This window comes from Capra hircus, chromosome 6 (genome assembly GCF_001704415.2).
Source record: "Capra hircus breed San Clemente chromosome 6, ASM170441v1, whole genome shotgun sequence".
Taxonomy (NCBI): Eukaryota; Metazoa; Chordata; class Mammalia; order Artiodactyla; family Bovidae; genus Capra; species Capra hircus.
In genome coordinates this window covers 68,282,069-68,302,206 of record NC_030813.1, presented here as the reverse complement: position 1 = coordinate 68,302,206, position 20,138 = coordinate 68,282,069, and the positions used below count along the sequence as shown (strand labels likewise).

Genomic DNA, 20,138 nt, shown 5'->3' with positions numbered 1-20,138 from the left:
TCTAGCATGCACCCACAGTACAGTAACTTCAAACAAAAAAAGTCTTTTTTTTTTAACTTTAATTTCCACTTGAGTCCAAAAAAGTTCACTTGACAGGTTTAATAAACCCAAAATGAGAAAAAAGGAAAAAATTCCAAATAGAAGACAAAATAGATCATTCAAAAGATGGACTATTTTCCATCTTTAGAAGATATAAAAGACTGGCCTCTGAGTTTTCTTATTTATTGGGTGCAAATACCTTATAAATACAAGTAGCATAAACAGAAATGACCTTATTACTATTGGATGTTTTGGCTGAACATTGCTTCCAAGCTCCTGCCTCAAATGGACTTTGTCTTGTTCCTGGCTTTTGTTTCCCCAGGACCTAGAATTCCGTGCTTGGCACATCACTGCCACTCAAATATTTGCTGAACAAATGACGGATCTAGGGAGGCAGGAGGGAGAGGGGGGTGGAAATTCATAAAACTTGAAATTGCACTATTTTTGAACTACAAAGAACCTTAGAGGTTATTGTGAGTAATCATCTTCACCTCACTGATGAGGAAACTTACTCTCGAGTTTCACATCACAAAAAGAAAGAAGATTCCTCATTTTTTTTTTTTTTTGCAGTGGATCAGGTTTGTTACTACACATTAAACCTCAAGGACTAAGCGGCAGCATTCTCTGGGAATCCACCTGCCACCACTTGTGTCACACAAAGTGTCAAGCAGAGTCCCAGCAAAGAGCTTGTGGAGCACCCCCTACCCCGAGAGCATACATGCAAGGCCTCTTTCAGGAAACTGCAAAGTTCAGTTCCCAGACAACGTGATCCTCAAAACATGAGCAAGGCCTTGCACTGGGTAATATTCTTCTGTAAAGGCAAATGTAAAAACGAACCTAGAACTATATAAAAATGGGATATTATACCCTCTTAAGACAAATGAAAATGTGCCTGAAAAAATGCTGATGATACCTCCTCTAAAGCCTTGAATAAAATCTTGATTTAACCTTGCATTCATCATTACAATGGTACTTAAAAAGGACCAGCCATCCTGTGTTCTATCCGGAAAGCAACAGAGAGAGGCAGCGAGGAAAATGATGCAAGAGTTAGTAGGCTTAACATCACGGAAGATGTTTCCCAACAGGATGAACACAATCCTATGAGATCCCAGAGACGTAACCCCAAAATTCTAGAGCATGCTGAGGAAAGTGTATTTGCAAAAGGGTGATTTGGCTTTTACCTAAAATGCATGTGTCATGAGATAATAGCTGTTAGAGGAAGAATGTGACTGAAGAATCAGAAGTCCTAGGTTTTCTTCCTACCCCTAATCCCATCGCAAATCACCTATCCCTTTGAAGCCTCTGTCTCCTCACTTGTAAAATGGGCAGGATGAAGTCTGATCTGTCAAGGTAGGTGTGAGGATCAAATAAGAGAACAGTGAAAAGGCCTCATAAAAGTGTACTAAAGCACAGCGAAAATAAAGTATTGTTACCAACAACAAAGGGACAATGATATTAAAAGTTGACAAATTTCTAAATTATTTAAATAAAACCATTAAGCCACTCAATTCCAATTTTAATACAAGTCTATTATTCCTACTTAAAGTAAAAAGAAAAAGCCATTCCAAGTACTTTAGATCAGTTATTCAATACTATCCTAAGAATTAGCACTTCCTCTTTTAATACCATTTGAAATGTTTCATCATTCACCTCATTTGTATCTTTCAGTGGATAAAAGAATGACAATTTACGTTTTCCTGAGTGAAACTCTTAGCAAACACACACACATGAACACACACACAGAGACACACATGCATGTAAGCACCAAGTGAATACATAAAACCACCGATTTTTTCCTCAACTCTGCACCAAGTAACATAAACGGAATCTTTATTATTGCTAATATTTAATCACTAGAGTAATGAAATTTTAAATTTTCACAAAGCTAATGTGAGAATATATTGAATAAAAGATAAATGTCTTCACTTGTAAGTTATACTTCACTCAACTGTTCTCACTAACTATAAACCAGATGCTAACACTATGATTTTAAACCTATGCTGTCGAACATGGTAGCCACTAAACATACACAGCAACGGAGCACCTGAAATGCAGCTAATGAAGACTGAGATGCATCATAAATGTAAAATATACACCAGATTTCAAAGATTCAATACGAAAAAAAAATTAAAATAGCTCAGTGATTTTTAAAATATTGATTAATGTTAGGATGATAGTATTTTGGATATTCTGGGTTAAGTAAAATACATTAAAACAAATTTTACCTGTTTCTTTTTCCTTTTTTAAATGTGGCTATTAGAAAATTTTAAATTATATATGTGGCTCACATATATGAGAAAAGGATGATCCATTTCTATTGAGCTGCTTTTGAAGAATACTAAAATACACAGTGTACATTATATAAAAACTTCAATTGCTAAAATTTATCCATAATAGCCCTCCTCCACATATGAAAACGGGGCTTGGTCTTCACACCTGTGACCACAGGTGAAGCTTGCCCAGACCCCCAGGCTTTCCTCCAGTCACCCAACCCAGATGAGGTACCAGAGGGAGGCCATCACCCAGGGGAGAGCAAGGACCCCCACTCCCACTCCCATCCCAGGGCAGCCTCGGGACTTACTGTAGAGAAGTCATTCCTTTTAACCATTCCTGTAGAGTAAAATAACCCATATTTTGTGCATCCAATTTCCAAGCTAGGACAAGCATAACTACCTGTTTAAAATAAAACAAAGCAGAAAGACCAATCAAATCAGGAGAACATATCTCAGCAATTAAATACATTAACATCACACCAAATGTTCACAGTAGTTTAGTCACTGAAATATGAACAGGGTAACTTGAAAATGAGTTTTAGTTTGGCAAACATCTAGAAGTTTGATAATTCAGTCTGCTGATAAGGGTTTGGACAAACATGACTTCTGTTGATGCCTGATGGTGAAAAGTATAAAGGGATTAACCTCTCCAAAGGGTGGCTCTGCAGTATCAAAACTGGAACCAGCAGTTCCACTTACGGAAGTTATCTCATAGATACACCTACACATGTAAACAAAGCTGAACAGGCATCAAGACTTACTACAGGACCACCTGTAGTAGTAAGAGACTGAGAACAACCAAATACCTGCTAGTAAGGGACGACTTAATACACCTTTGCTAAACACATTCTATACAAAGGAAAACAATGTCACTATGGAGACAAATGAAGTGGGGCCATCAACACAAATACGGAATAGTTTCCAAGATTTAAGTGAAAATGAAGAGAGATGTGCAGAATAGAGTGTTAAAACCCAAAAGGTAGGTGGTGGGACAGACAGTGGACATATCTGTAAATTCAACTCTAAAAGGGGGTAGATGATTTTAATGTAGCCCAACATTCCCTGGTGGCTCAGACGGTAAAGCGTCTGCTGCAATACGGGAGACTTGGGTTCGATTCCTGGGTTGGGAAGATCCCCTGGAGAAGGAAATGGCAATCCACTCCAGCACTCTTGCCTGGAAAATCCCATGGACGGAAGAGCCTGATAGGCTGCAGTCCATGGGGTCACAAAGAGTCGGACACGACTGAGCGACTTCACTTTCACTTTCCCAACATTCCACGTCTATGGCGCTGTGCCTGCAACAAGCTCAGGTTGAACAGACTGCCACTCAGTCACTTCTCAGTGGGCACCATCCTTGCTTTTAGTGGATCTTCTGAAACTCTGCTGATGTGAGCAACTGTGGCAACTGGTTTGCGGCACTGCTCACCACTTTTTCACTTAGATGTTTTAGAGAAAAGGGTGGCACCAAGACAGTTATGGTGAGTTTAATAAATACCTGAAGGTATAAAAGACAAAATTACATTTTGAAGATGCCTCCAGCTGCAAGCTCTCTGGGGTTCTTACACAAGGACAGAGCTGAGGCCTTCTAGATTAGGGAGAGAGGAGGAGGCCCTCCCCCCTCATCTACCTCAAGACCCAAGGCAAGATGAGGAGTAACTGAAAAACAAAGCATGCCATTCCTGGAGAGGTGACGAAGCAGGACGGGGCCTTCCTAGGACCAGCCTGCCACTCTGCAAGGCTGGCAATCTCTGGACAGTCACTCATAGAGAAGGGAACTCAAGTTCTCAACTGGAGATCACACATACCCTGAATGGCTGTATGTCTGTTTGTTGCAATAAAAAAAAGGGTAATGGGAAGAAAATACATGTCCCTATAATACAGTTGGCTGGGGACAAGCAGACGTGGCATTTGGCAGGTAATCTCATTTCTTTACACCAGAAGAACTGCCCCACACCATTAAACTGCAATCTGGGTCAGATGGTGCCCAACTGGGTCAGATGATGGTGATAGTGAGAGGAAATCAGGGTGATATAACATAAAAAAAATGAGGCAAGCCAGGACATGGAAGCAACCTAAATGTCCACAGACAAGGGAATGGACAAAGAAGACATGGTACATATACACTTTCTAATTCAAACTTGATATGTTCTCAAACAGTATCTATACGCAATCCTCTATTAGAAAAATTAAATATTCCACATAAACACTTGTTAAGTTAAAAAAAAACAAAACAGTTATGGCAAAGGAACACACACACACAGTATGCCTGTCATGTGGCCAAACAGCCAAAGCAGTTACCACACGGGAATTTCTTTACACAAAACAGACCTTTCCCCAGGACAGCCAATAAGAAGCTAACTAAAGAACTTTATTGTTACCTTAGTAAATGAAAGCTGACCTGAATTTTACAAGCCTGCTTAAATTTCATAAGCTATAAATATCAGGCAAGGGGAAGATTTTAAATACTTTGAAGTGCTCACTTATCAATACAGATAAGCCTTTAAAAAAAACTATTTCAATGTTTGTTTTTCAAATAATTTCTAAAACTGGGATGCATCCATACCTGATGGCTTATCAGATTTACTTAATACTTTTCCCTTTAAGTGAATAAAATAATAAAATTTCTATTAGTGGCATCTTAAATTGAAATACAATAATAAGTACTTGGGAATAATAGTCTGAATTGGGTCTTTTAGTCTTCTATGCGATTCAACATTTCAAGATTATTTCTATTCCTACAGAAATGGAGAACCAAAGACTCATAATTACCAGAAAAGATAATAATAGCAACTATTTTTTTACTGAGTACTGGAATTTGGGAGCTTCCCAGGTGGTACCACTGGTAAAAGAATCCACCTGCTAATGCAGGAGATCAGGGTTTGATACCTGGGTTGGGAAGATCCTCTAGAGGAGGAAATGGCAACCCACTCCAGTGTTCTTGCCTGGAAAATTCCACGGACATAGGAGCGTGGCGGGCTACAGTCCAATGGGGCTACAAAGAGTCGGACATGACTGAGTGACTGACACACACACACACACACACACACACTGGTATTTGGGGGTGAGGAACTTTAAAGAGCTGGGCCTCGCTAGTTTTTTTGCTTAGAAACAGCTGCAGCACTCCTCTCACCCAACAGGCCTTTCTCCCCTGAGAGCAGATGCCCACTTAATCCCTCTGACACCTGTGGCCTGACACCTCCCAATCTCCCCACCATCAGGCCCTGCTGCCCATCCCCCTGATTACATGCTGACTGCCGTTCCTTGGGTAGAAACTTGGGACTCCTCTCAGAGCCAGCTCACTCTCACCCCTCTTACACTACCCTCCAGAAAATACTTGTCAACCTTAGACCATTCCCTGTCAGGAAACTTCCTTCTTAAAGACAGTGAAATGTTCTTTTCTGGCTATGTTCTTTTCTGGCTAAGGACCAGATTAAGCAAAACACTACTGACCCAGCTGTCCCCAAACCTCTGCACCAATCTGAATAATGTATCAAGACATCTGAACTAGAAAGATGGCTTAATACACAAAGTTCAAAAAATTAAGATCATGGTATCCAGTCCCATCACTCCATGGCAAACAGGTGAGGGGAAACTGAAAGCAATGACAGATTTTACTTCCTTAGGCTCCAAAACCACTGTGGACAGTGACTGCAGCCATGAAATTAAGACATTTGCTCACAGGATGGAAAGCTGTGACAAACCTAGACAGCATATTAAAAAGCAAAGACATCACTTTGCTAACAAAGTTCTGAATAGACAAAGCTATGGTTTTCCCAGTAGTCATGTATGGATGTGAGCTGGACCATAAAGAAGGCTGAGCACCAAAGAATTGATGCCTTCAAATTGTGGTGCTGGAGAAGACTCTTGAGAGTCCCTTGGACTACAAGATCAAACCAGTCAATCTTAAAGGAAATCAACCCAGAATATTCATTGGAAGGACTAAAGCTCCAAAACTCTGGCCACCTGATGCAAAGAGCCAACTCACTGGAAAAGACCCTGATGCTAGGAAAGACAGCAAAAGGAGAAGAGGGCAGCAGAGGATGTGATGGTTAGATAAGCATCACCAACCCGACAGACATATATCTGAGCAAACTCCAGGCGATAGTGAAGGACAGGGAAGCCTGCCATGCTGCAGTCCGTGGTGTCGCAAAGAGTTGGTCATGACTTAGCAACTGAACACCACCAACCCGAACCAGATCAATATTAAAATTAAAAATACAAGGCAGAAATCAGTCCAAAGGCTCTTTAGAAAATTTAAAGTGTTACTGGGAGGAAGTGGGGAAGATGTAGGCATAGAAATGGTAACAAAAAAATTTTAATAAAATTTCTTTGTGAAATCTCTAGGAGCATGACATATCAGCATGGGTACCAGGTTATCTCACCAATACTCTGATGAAAGGGATGATCCCTTGGGAGCTCTACCAACATATAAATTCATTGAGGATGAAAGAAGTATTTGTTAAACTGGGGGCTGTAATATTAAACTGTATAGCTAACGAGCCAGGGCATTTGTATAATTTTTTATTTTACAGTAAGACAGATGTGGGAATAGGAAAAATATTCAATAATAACATGATGATAAGAATTAGGCAAAAATAATTAATCATGTAAAAAACTTCTAATTGAATTTTTTAAGGGAAATACTTAGCACTTTTACACTAAAAATCAATCACTTTCCAAGCTAAATTCAACTGGAAGTGAAGGAGCTATGAAAAATCCTTGATAATTACAACCTATTCAAAACTCTTATAAATAATTAATTATTCAAAGTCCTGGGCAAATTCTGTATTAGTCTGGAACAACTACAGAGGAGGACAAAGATACACAATGCCATCAGTCCCCTAGTTATCTGTCATCAGAGGTACACACGCACACTCCACTTTTTAAACGTCTAGTTTAGTTACCTGATTAGTGAAATTAAAGAAATTAAGAAATTAAATGAGAAAAAAAAAAAAAGACTAACTATAGTTATACCATATCAACTGCAAAAAAAGTTTTGCTTTACAAACCAATTCAGAATGGAACTTATTTCTTAGATTGCCTCATAAAAACTAACATATCCTTACTTCTTTACTGTTGCATTATTTGTTGAGAGACAAAATCAGATCAACTGAGTTGCCCAAATTAGTAAGTTAGACTTACATTTTCTGGCTCAACACCAATGTCTTCACAGAATTTCTCCATGCCCTCAGGACCTACAACATCATCAGTACCTGTGATGAAATGCAATTTATATAAAGTAAATCTAACCATGTACAGATACTATTACTACTACTGTAGCATTATACTGTTAAAATACTTATTATTAAGATCAAATAACACCTAAAGACCATAAACCCTTTCTGAAGGAAGAAATTACCAAGCGTAAGTTGAAAAATATTCTGGAATTTAAGTTCTATCTTTAAAGGATTCTGCTTTGCACAATCATTTACATCAATTTATGGCCAAGTCCTTCAACCTACAAATAGATGTACATATAATTGATATCTAAAGATAAGGTTATAGGTATTCAATTTCTATTCTTTAAAGTAGCTTATAAATCTCTATCCTTATTTTGATAATAATTTCAACACATAAAATAAATTTTGGAAACACAGTAAAAAACCACCTAATATTCTTTATAAAATTAACTGGGAAGTAATATAATTGTTTCTTTTACACAGAAAAAAAAAAAAATCAAGCAGTCTTTTTGTTCTACACAAGGCAATAGCCCTTTCTTCACACTCCATGTTACTCTCTCTTCCTGAAAGAAATGTCCACACATCCCAGCTCTATCGCATCCCCACTCATTCTTCAACCACAGCAACTGTTTTCTGTTCCTCTCCCTCCATGGAAACTCCCCTTGCCAAGGCCACCAATCAGCTCCTATTACCACATCCAATAGACACAGTCCGTCTCTGTTTTATGCGGCTTCCCTGGAGTAGCTGGGATTATCCTTCCATAGTGTCTCAACCCGGGTCACCACCTGAAACAGAAGGCCTCATCCCGCAGCTCCCTCTTCTACATTCTCAAGAGTCAATCAATGGTCCAGTGTGTTGCCAATTTTACTTTCCAAATATTTCTTAACTGCTGACTTATTATTCAGACATCATTCTCTTACTTAGATGACCATAGCAGTACCCTCAGGGTCTCCCTATTTCCAGAGCCTCACCCTGCTCTGACTCACCCTGCACACAGCCACCTGGAGGGTCCACCTCAAACATAAACTCCATCCTGCCTTAAAATCCTTAGATTTTAAGTTCCCTGCTATCTATGGATGAAGTCCAAAGTCTCTGGCATATCAAATAAGGTTCTTTATGATCTATTGCCACCCTTCCTCTTCAGCCTCGTAACTTTCCACCTTCAAATCAAGTTTCCCAGAAATAAAAGAATCAAATAAATATTGCTGAATGAATAAAAATTAGGATCCAGAAATACTGATCCATGGTTTGCTCTGCACACATACGCTGACATGTGGTACTAATACATGGTACTACACGTGGTACTGCTCTTGGGGCCTCAGTCCATCTCCCTCTCCCCTCTTCTCATGTGAGCTCCTTCCATCTTGAAAATGGGAACCATACAGGCAGTCCTCCCAATTTCCCCACCAATGGAGGTCGGGTCACGCAGTCCCCATGCAATGCTAGGAATACTGTATCCACATATGCATCAAGTCCCAGCTCATCTACCTTTCCTTCTAAATTCCAACAGAGTAAGAGCTATTTATTCTTCTTATAACCTCAACTTACTACCCTGGCATGAAGTAGTTGCTCCATAAATTTTATTGAATGAATGGAGGGATATCAGAATGCAAAAACCACTCTACAATCTTCCACAGCCTTCAGATGTACCAAGCTGCCAAGATCAGCAGAATCCATCTAAATGCCTTTGTTATTCAAATATTATCAACTGGGCACATCCTGGAGCTATTCACTGTAGAAGTAGCTGATGAGGAATAATACATGGTCCCTGTCCACCAAGACTGGAAATAAAGCACAAGAGTAATTTTAATACAAAGTAATACCTAGATCACCAAGTATAAGGGGGTTAGTCTCAACACAGAGTTACAATTAAAACCACCTTGCACACTTGTTGGTCAGTTCTGTGTCACTTTTCTCCCTTCTAGTCCTTGGCTTCTCTTAAAATCCAGACTCAGGCTCTTCCACATAACCTAGCTGGAGCAAATACTTTTTCTGCCTGCTTTATTTGCCTTTTAATCACAAATGTGTTATTTCATGACAAATAATTTCCTTTCACATAGTTCAAATCTGTTACCTTTTTGGGGACTTTCAGTTTTTTTCTCCTTTTATTTTACATGTTTTTCAATGTATCCTTCATTTTGTCTTATTACAGGAAAATCAAATAAAACTTTACTTAATTTTTAATTTAGATTTTTGGGCAACATTAATACATACAATGATATGAAATTTCAATTAAAACTGAAAATAAAAGTGCTGAAAAAGCAAAAGTTTTCTTTCTAACCTTTCCCTACACCCCAGAATTTCTTTAAAAATCCTTCCTCAAATAAGCTATTTTATAGAATTTTAGCTACAGTAAATAAATATATACATATTTCTGTAAGTTTTTCAGGCAATTCTCTTTGGCCTCCAGGTGCACAACAATCATTTCATCTTCAATGAATCATTGTTTTTGCCTCCTCCTTTCCTGTATTTATGCCCCTTCTTTCTTTCTCTTATCTAACAGGATTAGCTAATAATCTCCCAAAACAATGGCAAATAAGAAAGAGTGAGAATAGGCACTCTAATCTCAGTCTTGACTCAAATGGGAATACAGTTAGCATTTTATCATTTGGGTCTGTGTGTGCACATGGGCTTCCCAGGTATCTCAGTGGTAAAGAATCTGCCTGCCAAGGCAGAAGACCCCCTGGAGGAGGAAATAGCAACTCACTCCAGCATCTTTGCCTGGAAAATCCCATGGACAGAGGAGCCTGGTGGGCAACAGTCCATGAGGTCACAAACAGTCAGACATAACTGAGTGACTATGCACACACACGTGTGTGCATATACCTACATGTGCACACTCGTGTGTATTACACAAATGATACATGAATACATTCATATGGTGAAACGTTCAAACAGAGAAGTCCAAGTGAAATAAAGAGAAAGCCTGCCTTCCTCTTCTCCTTACCAGGCAGGCATGTATACTCTTGGGCCATTTTGCTATGTATTTGTGTATGTGCAAATATATAGTGAGATGTGGTTCTGAACTTGTTTATCTGCACGCATGGTTCAGACCGTATCCTGCTTTATTTCACCATCTGGTAATTTTCCTGTGTAAACACCCAGCTGATATTCTGTACACTGCTCCACTGTAGGTCACTGTGTGTGTGAATTCCATGTTTCGTAGTCCTTATCCTCATTCCACTACCATAAAGTATTTGGGCTACGAGATTAAAGAGCAATGATATCCGATGGAAGTATTCATCTATTTCTAGCCTGCTAAGAGGTTCCGTTTGTAGGAACAGATGAGTTTTTAGTATCTACTGAAAGGACTCATTGGGAGGTGGTTACACAAAGCTGAGGAAAAAAAAGGCACTTCATAATCTTAAAAAATTTTTGTCTTTGGTTTCTATACTTTTGTGATCTAAAAAAAACCCTCTGCTACCGATTCCTGAGCCTGGCAAGCCACCTGCCCTTCCCCTGCCTGGGCACAGGGCCTGGGGGTCTCCCAGCTGGCTGTCCCACTCACACGCCCTCCAACCCCACCTCCCCTCCCTGTCAGTGCTCATCACAGTGACGGTGCTTCTCCACTTGTCTGTTTACCACACAACAAAATGAGCTCCAAGCACAGCACTTCGGCCGTCCACACACACTCCACAGCCTGGCATGCAGCAGGCCCTCAGAGGTTTGCTGAGGTACACTGGGCAGTGGTGACATTAAGTTTCCCATGCTTTTTTCTTTTTTTTATATTTTATGCAATGCCATATGCATCTGTGTATTTTATAAAAAGCAAGGTTTTAACAGCATGGTTTGCAATGGCACGACTTATATTACTTTAATATTTTATCCTAAAAAAATTAAAACAGAGCTTATCAGTCAACATTACTTAAAGGCTACCCATAATCCTGTTATCTCCAATAACTTTTCCTTTTTTCTCATTATCATTCCCATGCACATTTAGATCTATTTGTAATCACATTGTTCATTGGGCTTATGGGTGTACTGACACTAGACTTATCATTTATTGGTAGAATTGAGCAATCTTAATCTAACAAAAGGGCTTCCCAGGTGGCTCAGCGGTAAAGAATCCTCCTGCAATGCAGGAGATGCAGGTTCAGTCCCTGGGTTGGGAAGATCCCCTGGAGAAGGAAATGGCAACACATTCCAGCATTCTTGCCTGGGAAATCCCATGGACAGAGAAGCCTGGCGGGGTACAGTTCGTGGGATCACAAAAGAATCAGACATGACTTAGCAACTAAACAACAATCTAACAAATAGGCCACTCGCTAACACAAAGTAGATTAAAAGTAGGTTTGAGGGAGATGGTTTAAAAGCTATGGAATGCCCTGGTGATATGATACTAGAGGTCCATTTAGAAGGTAGATATACTGACAATAATCTAGAAAACAATAGTCCTCCCACTTTCACTGCTATTTTAAGCAGGGGCTCCTAATTAAATATATTTAACTATTCCATGAGGGCCCAAGACCATCATGGTACAGTTTCCGTAATCGCACCAGGCTGCATCACTGGGGCGAAAGGGGCCACTCTGTCTCCTTCACCGACAGCCCACTGCTCCTGATCCCTAGCCTCACTTTGCTAAACCAAAACACAGCTCTGCTATAGGATCTAATTCAAAGTAGAGATGAAGAGCCTACAATCAGGACTTGCCGAACTTTTAAAACTCACATGTGTGAGCTTCAGTGTGACTTAAATGTTGGCATTTGGGTACCTGCTCTCACCTCTTATTCTTAGATATATTTCAGAAGGTGAAAGCCATCAGATCAATTATTTATGTATAGCTGGGTATTTAATGAGATTCCAGCTTCAGACAGAGGTCTAAACAAGACACTCCCCCAATCTCGCCCTCAGCAACACTGTCTAAAGTCAGAGGACTAGAGTACCACAGCACCAAAGTCAGTAAACCTATAACCACAAAGAAGAGGACAAGAGCCCCAGTCAAGGAAGTTTCATTTATCAAATCTCTGAGAATCAGAAACTGAGTTGGCAGGAATTTTAAAAGGCAAGAGGTTTCATTCTTTTACAAGTGGTTGACCAGTTTTCCCAGCACCACTTGTTAAAGAGATTGTCTTTACTCCATTGTATATTCTTGCCTCCTTTGTCAAAGATAAGGTGTCCATATGTGTGTGGATTTATCTCTGGGCTTTCTATTTTGTTCCATTGATCTATATGTCTGTCTTTGTGCCAGTACCATACTGTCTTGATGACTGTGGCTTTGTAGTAGAGCCTGAAGTCAGGCAAGTTGATTCCTCCAGTTCCATTCTTCTTTCTCAAGATTGTTTTGGCTATTCGAGGTTTTTTGTATTTCCATACAAATCTTGAAATTATTTGTTCTAGTTCTGTGAAAAATGTTGCTGGTAGCTTGATAGGGATTGCATTGAATTTGTAAATTGCTTTGGGTAGTATACTCATTTTCACTATATTGATTCTTCCGATCCATGAACATGGTATATTTCTCCATCTATTAGTGTCCTCTTTGATTTCTTTCATCAGTGTTTTATAGTTTTCTATATATAGGTCTTTAGTTTCTTTAGGTAGATATATTCCTAAGTATTTTATTCTTTTCGTTGCAATGGTGAATGGAATTGTTTCCTTAATTTCTTTTTCTACTTTCTCATTATTTTCTAACACCCCACACAAAAATAAACTCAAAATGGATTAAAGATCTAAATGTAAGACCAGAAACTATAAAACTCCTAGAGGAGAACATAGGCAAAACACTCTCAGACATAAATCACAGCAGGATCCTCTATGATCCACCTCCCAGAATTCTGGAAATAAAAGCAAAAATAAACAAATGGGATCTAATTAAAATTAAAAGCTTCTGCACAACAAAGGAAAATATAAGCAAGGTGAAAAGACAGCCTTCTGAATGGGAGAAAATAATAGCAAATGAAGCAACTGACAAACAACTAATCTCAAAAATATACAAACAACTTCTGCAGCTCAATTCCAGAAAAATAAACGACCCAATCAAAAAATGGGCCAAAGAACTAAATAGACATTTCTCCAAAGAAGACATACGGATGGCTAACAAACACATGAAAAGATGCTCAACATCACTCATTATTAGAGAAATGCAAATCAAAACCACAATGAGGTACCACTTCACACCAGTCAGAATGGCTGCGATCCAAAAATCTGCAAGCAATAAATGCTGGAGAGGGTGTGGAGAAAAGGGAACCCTCCTACACTGTTGGTGGGAATGCAAATGAGTACAGCCACTATGGAGAACAGTGTGGAGATTCCTTAAAAAATTGCAAATAGAACTGCCTTATGACCCAGCAATCCCACTGCTGGGCATACACACTGAGGAAACCAGAATTGAAAGAGACACATGTACCCCAATGTTCATCGCAGCACTGTTTATAATAGCTAGGACATGGAAACAACCTAGATGTCCATCAGCAGATGAATGGATAAGAAAGCTGTGGTACATATACACAATGGAGTATTACTCAGCCGTTAAAAAGAATTCATTTGAATCACTTCTGATGAGATGGATGAAACTGGAGCCGATTATACAGAGTGAAGTAAGCCAGAAAGAAAAACACCAATACAGTATACTAACACATATATATGGAATTTAGGAAGATGGCAATGACGACCCTGTATGCAAGACAGGGAAAGAGACACAGATGTGTAAAATGGACTTTTGGACTCAGAGGGAGAGGGAGAGGGTGGGATGATTTGGGAGAATGACATTCTAACATGTATACTATCATGTAAGAATTGAATCGCCAGTCTATGTCTGATGCAGGATACAGCATGCTTGGAGCTGGTGCATGGGGATGACCCAGAGAGATGTTATGGGGAGGGAGGTGGGAGGGGGATTCATGTTTGGGAACGCATGTAAGAATTAAAGATTTTAAAATTTAAAAAAATTAAAAAATTAAAAAATTAAAAAAAAAAAAAAAAACAAAGACAACTTGGGAAACACCTGGAAAAAAAAAAATAAAAGGCAAGAGGTTGTATCCTAAGAGGTGCAAAGGAGGGCTAGGCTCAGGCTACGGGAGGGCAGAGGGCAGAGGTCAGGGCAAGAGTGGAACTGAGAGCTCTGGGAAGAATGCAGTTCCATCTGTGTCGTGGGACTGCACTGCCAAGGCCCCCTACCGCCCTCCACTCCACTCTGCTCAGGTGTTCAGCCTCCACAGCAGGGGGCTATCTCCCAGGGAACACAATAACCCCACAGGGTAGGGCCCTCCTCCGGGCACCGGGCCTGCAGCCTCACCCTCTGCTCCCAGACTGGCCCGGAGCACAGCCTGTTAAGCCTCCCGGGGACCCTCATGTGCTTTTCCTGAATAATACTGATCTACAGTTTTTATTCATGTGGTTGGGATATTAAGAAATGACAGAAGGTGCCAGGTGGGGCTTTTAGTTACTCCCAATTTCAAGCCATTTTTCCTGATGAGATACAAAAGAAAAGGGGGGGGGGGTATAAAAATAGGGAGAGGCATACCACAGAAACTTCTTGAAGTAATGAACCCCACAACAAACCACCTGGCAGGGGTCTCAAGGAACCTAAAGAATGCGGCTTAATCTTCATCCCAAATGTCACCTTTTTGAACCAGAGAAGAGCAATCAAGAAGGAAAAACTGTACTGTGTTTCCTTTTAAAGGAAAACAGAAGTGTGGCTTTTACTATGGAAAAATTTATATTTGCTTATAAAGGAGGACACAACGGTATCAAAATGGCTGTGCGATGGTGGTGGGATTAAGTGTACTTTTTCTGTTTAAACTTTCCTTCTTATAATACATGTCATAACAATAAATGTGAACCAATATAAGAAAGCAAGAGATTTTCATAATCAAAGTGACAGAAACACGAGAAAAAGCTCACCACTCAGACCCAAGCACTGAACACCTGGAAACGTGCTGACTGCTTTCACTAGGAACAAAGTGTCTTCAAGAGAGTCATGCTTTCAAGATGTAAACATGAAAAACATATAAATTCTAATACTATGTAAGTGTTTACACTATGTGTCCATCCCTGCAAGTAAAAACCAGCTCAAATTAGTTCAAGTGACGAAAGAGAATTCACTAGAAAGACACTGGGGCAGCTCACAAAAATCCAAAAGACTACAGGAAATCAGGATCACATCCTTTCAAGTCTACCACCAGAAGAGAAAGAGGCTCTTCTTCCAGTTTCAATCTGAAAACCCCAGGACATTTTATCTGATGGTCCTGATCTGGGTTACCTGCCAGCCCCAGGAACAATCTTTGTGGCCAAAGAGGGCAAGACTTTTATCAGAAAAGGGTGGGGTAGGAGCAAAACACTGGCCTCCGGGAGAATTCTCATTCTGATACCCAAGAAAAGGGCATCGAAACCAGTTATGATTTATCAGAATGTCCTTCCTGTAAGAGTACAAAGAAGGTTATTAAGCTAATGAAGTTAAGAGATGTACCATTTGCTTGTCAAATGGAAAAGTGGAGAAAAACACGCCAGGCAAAGGGACCACTGTGAGTTAGCTGTCTTTTCTCCCGCAGGTTGGGGTTAAGGGTGTAATGGATTGTTAGGGAATGACACGTGTGATCTGGACATTTTTTTTTCTTCTTCAAATTAGACAACAGGCAACCCATAGACCCTGATTGGGAGTAGAGACTGATATTAAGTAAATCGATTTGAAGGTCATTGGAACTGTCAAGTGGATACGTTATGATAGAAATCTGGTGGGGAAGAGGAAGAGTAAAATAGCCTTCAGTTCAAACTTGTCTGAAAGTTTTTTTCCCCCCTTTTTTTACACCATACACAGCCACAAAAACAAACAAACCTTTTATTTCAATATTATTCAACCAGTTATAATAAACTGCAAAAATGGGATTGGTTTTAAGATATTTTAAACAACAAAACCAACACTGTCTGCCAAATAATCTTTCAAAATAGAGACACAATGTAAGAAATTCCACTGCGCTACATAAAGGTTCAAAGCAACAAAGCCTATTTTAAATTGGACGCGTGAACCAAGCAGCCACCCATTACCAGCATTTTCAACAGGTTTCCTAGCAATCCAGAGTATTTCTCCCAAGTACATTTCATCTTTTCAGTTCCCTTCTAGTGTTCTGAATTCTTTGGCTTAGCTGCTGGCTATAAATAGAACCTTTGGTGATTTGTTTCAACTGTGCTCCCTCTTGAAAACAGGAAGACACACATACACACAGACACACACACACCAAATTCGAAAAGTACTCATTTTTTAATTCTTTAGTTTCCTCTAAAGTACTCTGTATTTTTATTAGGCTCAGCCTTAGGTGATATGATTACCTACCTGCATATTCATAGAACCATTCTAAGCACCTCTTACTTGAAAAGGCTTCTTCTTCAGTCTTTATTCTAGTTGAATCATATTTTCTATACATGCTAGAAATTGAGAAAGGAGTTTCAGAAGTTATTTAAAGAGACTGAGTTTTTTAAGTAACAAATAGTTTTTATTCTTTTACCCAGTCAGATACCTAGTTAACAGGTATTTCACATACATTTAGAATATTCCACTTCTTGCATCTGGAAGCGTCACCTTTAATAACTATAGTTTTAAACACAGTCATACCTAGTATAGAATTAAATGGTAAGCTCTTAATACAGGTTTTTATCTGATGAACAAATAGCTAGTAAAAACCGAACAGAACAAGTATCTGATATACACCTTTCTACCTCTCCAGCCAGAACCAACTACAGAACAATAGTGAGATGCAGCAAGAAATGTCGCTGGTGTTTTCTTCAACTGAAGACCCTAGAATTCAATTGTGTTCCTGAATTAAGTTCTCCTAATGCCGATGTCATCTGAGTCAGGCTGGGCACAGACCACGGTCTAATGAAGAACCTGGCAATAGGAGAGACCTCCAAGGAACTTGTTAAGCAAATGAAAAGAAACATCAAATTATGAACAAGCCTCCAGGGGAAAAGAACCTCAGGAAAAAGAAATACAGAGAAATCCTGGCTCCTGCCCTTCTCCTGGCGTGTCCCATGTGGAACCAGTGCGTAAGCTGGAGAACTGAGTCAGCAAGCACAGGGCCTCCTCCTGCACTGCTGTGACCCTCGTCAGGAATTCCTTATCTCATGATGACATGGGGCTGAGGAGCCAGACATTCCCTACTTGGGGAGGGGAAAAGAAGCAGTATCATTACAAATAGTGATTTCAATAGAAAAGTTATAAGCTTTATCCCTTATTTATATATGAACATTTATGAATACAGCTTTTATTTACGTAACACATAATATCACACATAATTCTTTTGAAGTGAGCATTTATTCATGATCAAGACTTTCACCAGGGATATCTGTATATACTGCTAATTAGAGATTCTGGGTTTTTGTACCCAAAAAACCCCCAAATATGTTATAGAGTATTAAGACACTGAAACCACAAACCACTAGTTTTGCATTTCCTCTATAAAAAGCAGCCATACCACCTGGAAACAAAGGTGGGTACCGGGCAGGGGTTCAAACAGACTTGCTCTAGTCCTGGGTTTGGACATTTCTATCTCAGCTCAAAGTCTATAACTGGTCAATTAACTGGAGATCTATATAAGACTGTAATGTCTGAGTTACTTGACAATATTCTACCTAAAAAAGGACACTGGAATAACACTCAGAAAAAAATAAATAATACATGCTACTACATGGAAGAATCTCAAAAAAAACCAATGCTAAGTTAAAAAAAAAAAAAAGGCATTTCACATAAAGGTTCATTTATGTGAAATGTTCAGAAAAGGCAAATATGAAGACGTAGAAAGTGAATTTGTGGTTCCCTGGGGCTGGGAATAAGGACAGACAGACTGTTTACGTGGGTATCAAGGATCTAACTGGGGTGAGAGAAATCTTATAAAACTGGTTTGTAGCGATGGTTGTAAAACTCTAACTTAGTAAAAATTACTGAGCTGTACACTTAAAACTGTACACATTGTGGTATGTAAATAAAGTTTTTCCAAAAAAGACCAAGAATGAAACTCAACTAAATCATCCAGCTGTAAAATTAGCTCCCCATGCCCTGGGTGACCAATGAAATGCTATCAATGAGAGTACCTCACACCTTTCTGCAACTCAACTAACCAGTTTTTTTGTGTGCATTCAAACACTATATTTTAATGAAACATAATTCTAGTTTTAAAAATAGTAAGTGAGAAGAGGGGTGTTATTTTACATTTTTGCAAATGCTTTAAAAATATGGCTTTATATTAGACTGTCCAGTTCTCATTATCTGTTTCTACATTCAGACTGTTGAGATATACTGTTCTGGTTGAATTAGTGAAGAAAATTCAGCCTTGTACAGACTTGAAACTGGCTTTATCACGCTAAAAGAATTTAGACAGTGAAAAAATAGTAAGTGCTACATATAGCCATGCTATGTGATAACTAGAATTTAACAATTCCTTGATAATCATATCTGTACCACCAAACGGTCAAGGAGCTTGGCTTCATAAAGCTGAATTACTGGTCTAAACGGTGCTGGTGATTATTGATTATCTTCTAAATCACGGCTATAGTTTTTTCAGATAATACTTTCCACTCATGTGAGATAGGAACAGTGACACGATTTTCATGTTCTCAGAGTCCATCTCTCTAACCCTCTAAGAGTTGCAGTATATGAAACATCACAACGAGAAAGAAGCAGAAAGATCTCATCTGATCCCTCTGATTATCAATATGGCAATTCAGGCCACATCAGTGAAGTGAAATGACCTACACAGCCAGAATGGAGGAAGATAGGAAAAGGCAGAAAAGATTGAAACTATGTTGTTTGTTCATTGTTTAAAAAGAGAGAGAGAACAAAAGTGGCCATTAAAATCTGGCTGAAACAGTAAAAATGTCTAAAATAAGCAAACCTAACAGACCTTGGGAGTTACCAAAATTAGCAGGTCACTTGTCTGAAAGAGAAGTGGTTTCAACAGTCTTATTTTTCATGGTTCCTAACAAATCCTCACTCTTCAGGGAAGGAACATCAGCTCAGCTAATATTCCAGGCAGGCTCAGAGCACTGAGGACAGGCAGCTCCCTTCAGCCACGTGGCTCAGGTCCTTGCAAAACCAGCTACGGGAATCCTGCTCCTGTTGCAGGTAGGGAAACCCTCTTAAAGAACAGATACACACCTATCCTGAGGTCCTCAACGGGCACAGACAGCAAGCCCTTAAAAGGAAAGAAACTCTATACCAGTTTTGGTGGATCAATGGCCTAAGATAAAACTTGAAATTTCTAAGAACCCAGATTACCTAACTCGTTTTTATTTCATGAACCCACACATTAAGTATCATGAAATAATTACACTGTGAAAGTTTGCCTGGCAGAACCAAAACGACATTCCAGTCGGTGTTCGTGTACCTGGAAGGCCCACACTGGGCTCACGCATCAGTGTGCCTCTTTGGCACGTATGCCATCAACGTGGATCCACTGTCTCTGCTACGTACCTATCGTGTCTACTTTTCTTGGCAGAGAGATCATCTCCAGAAGCAGGTCTCCTCTTTTTCCTCGGCGGCATCACTTTACTAAAGCAGTCTGAAGAACTGCAAGACCGCAGACTTCCTACAAGACACAGTGAAGAGCACAAAAGTAAGGACTGCCATGTCAAAACTCTGCTGAAACACCACCACTGAATGAAGAGCTCTCACGGTTTATGCTACAAAGGGTTTATATGTTACCTGAAAATGCTATAAGGT

General features: G+C 39.5%; 1 protein-coding gene across 5 annotated transcripts in view; it reads right to left on the bottom strand.

Moving 5' to 3' along the window:
* Positions 1-20,138, bottom strand: part of DCUN1D4 (defective in cullin neddylation 1 domain containing 4) — a 76,626-nt gene that overhangs the window by 23,519 nt on the left and 32,969 nt on the right. For all 5 annotated transcript variants that reach the window (XM_018049448.1, XM_018049447.1, XM_018049449.1 and 2 more), the window contains 4 exons: positions 19,890-20,004; positions 16,758-16,849; positions 7,455-7,525; positions 2,621-2,712 (listed from right to left, as the gene is read on the bottom strand). In XM_018049448.1, coding sequence (XP_017904937.1) covers positions 2,621-2,712; positions 7,455-7,525; positions 16,758-16,849; positions 19,890-20,004 — 370 coding nt within the window. The remainder of the gene's footprint in view (positions 1-2,620; positions 2,713-7,454; positions 7,526-16,757; positions 16,850-19,889; positions 20,005-20,138) is intronic.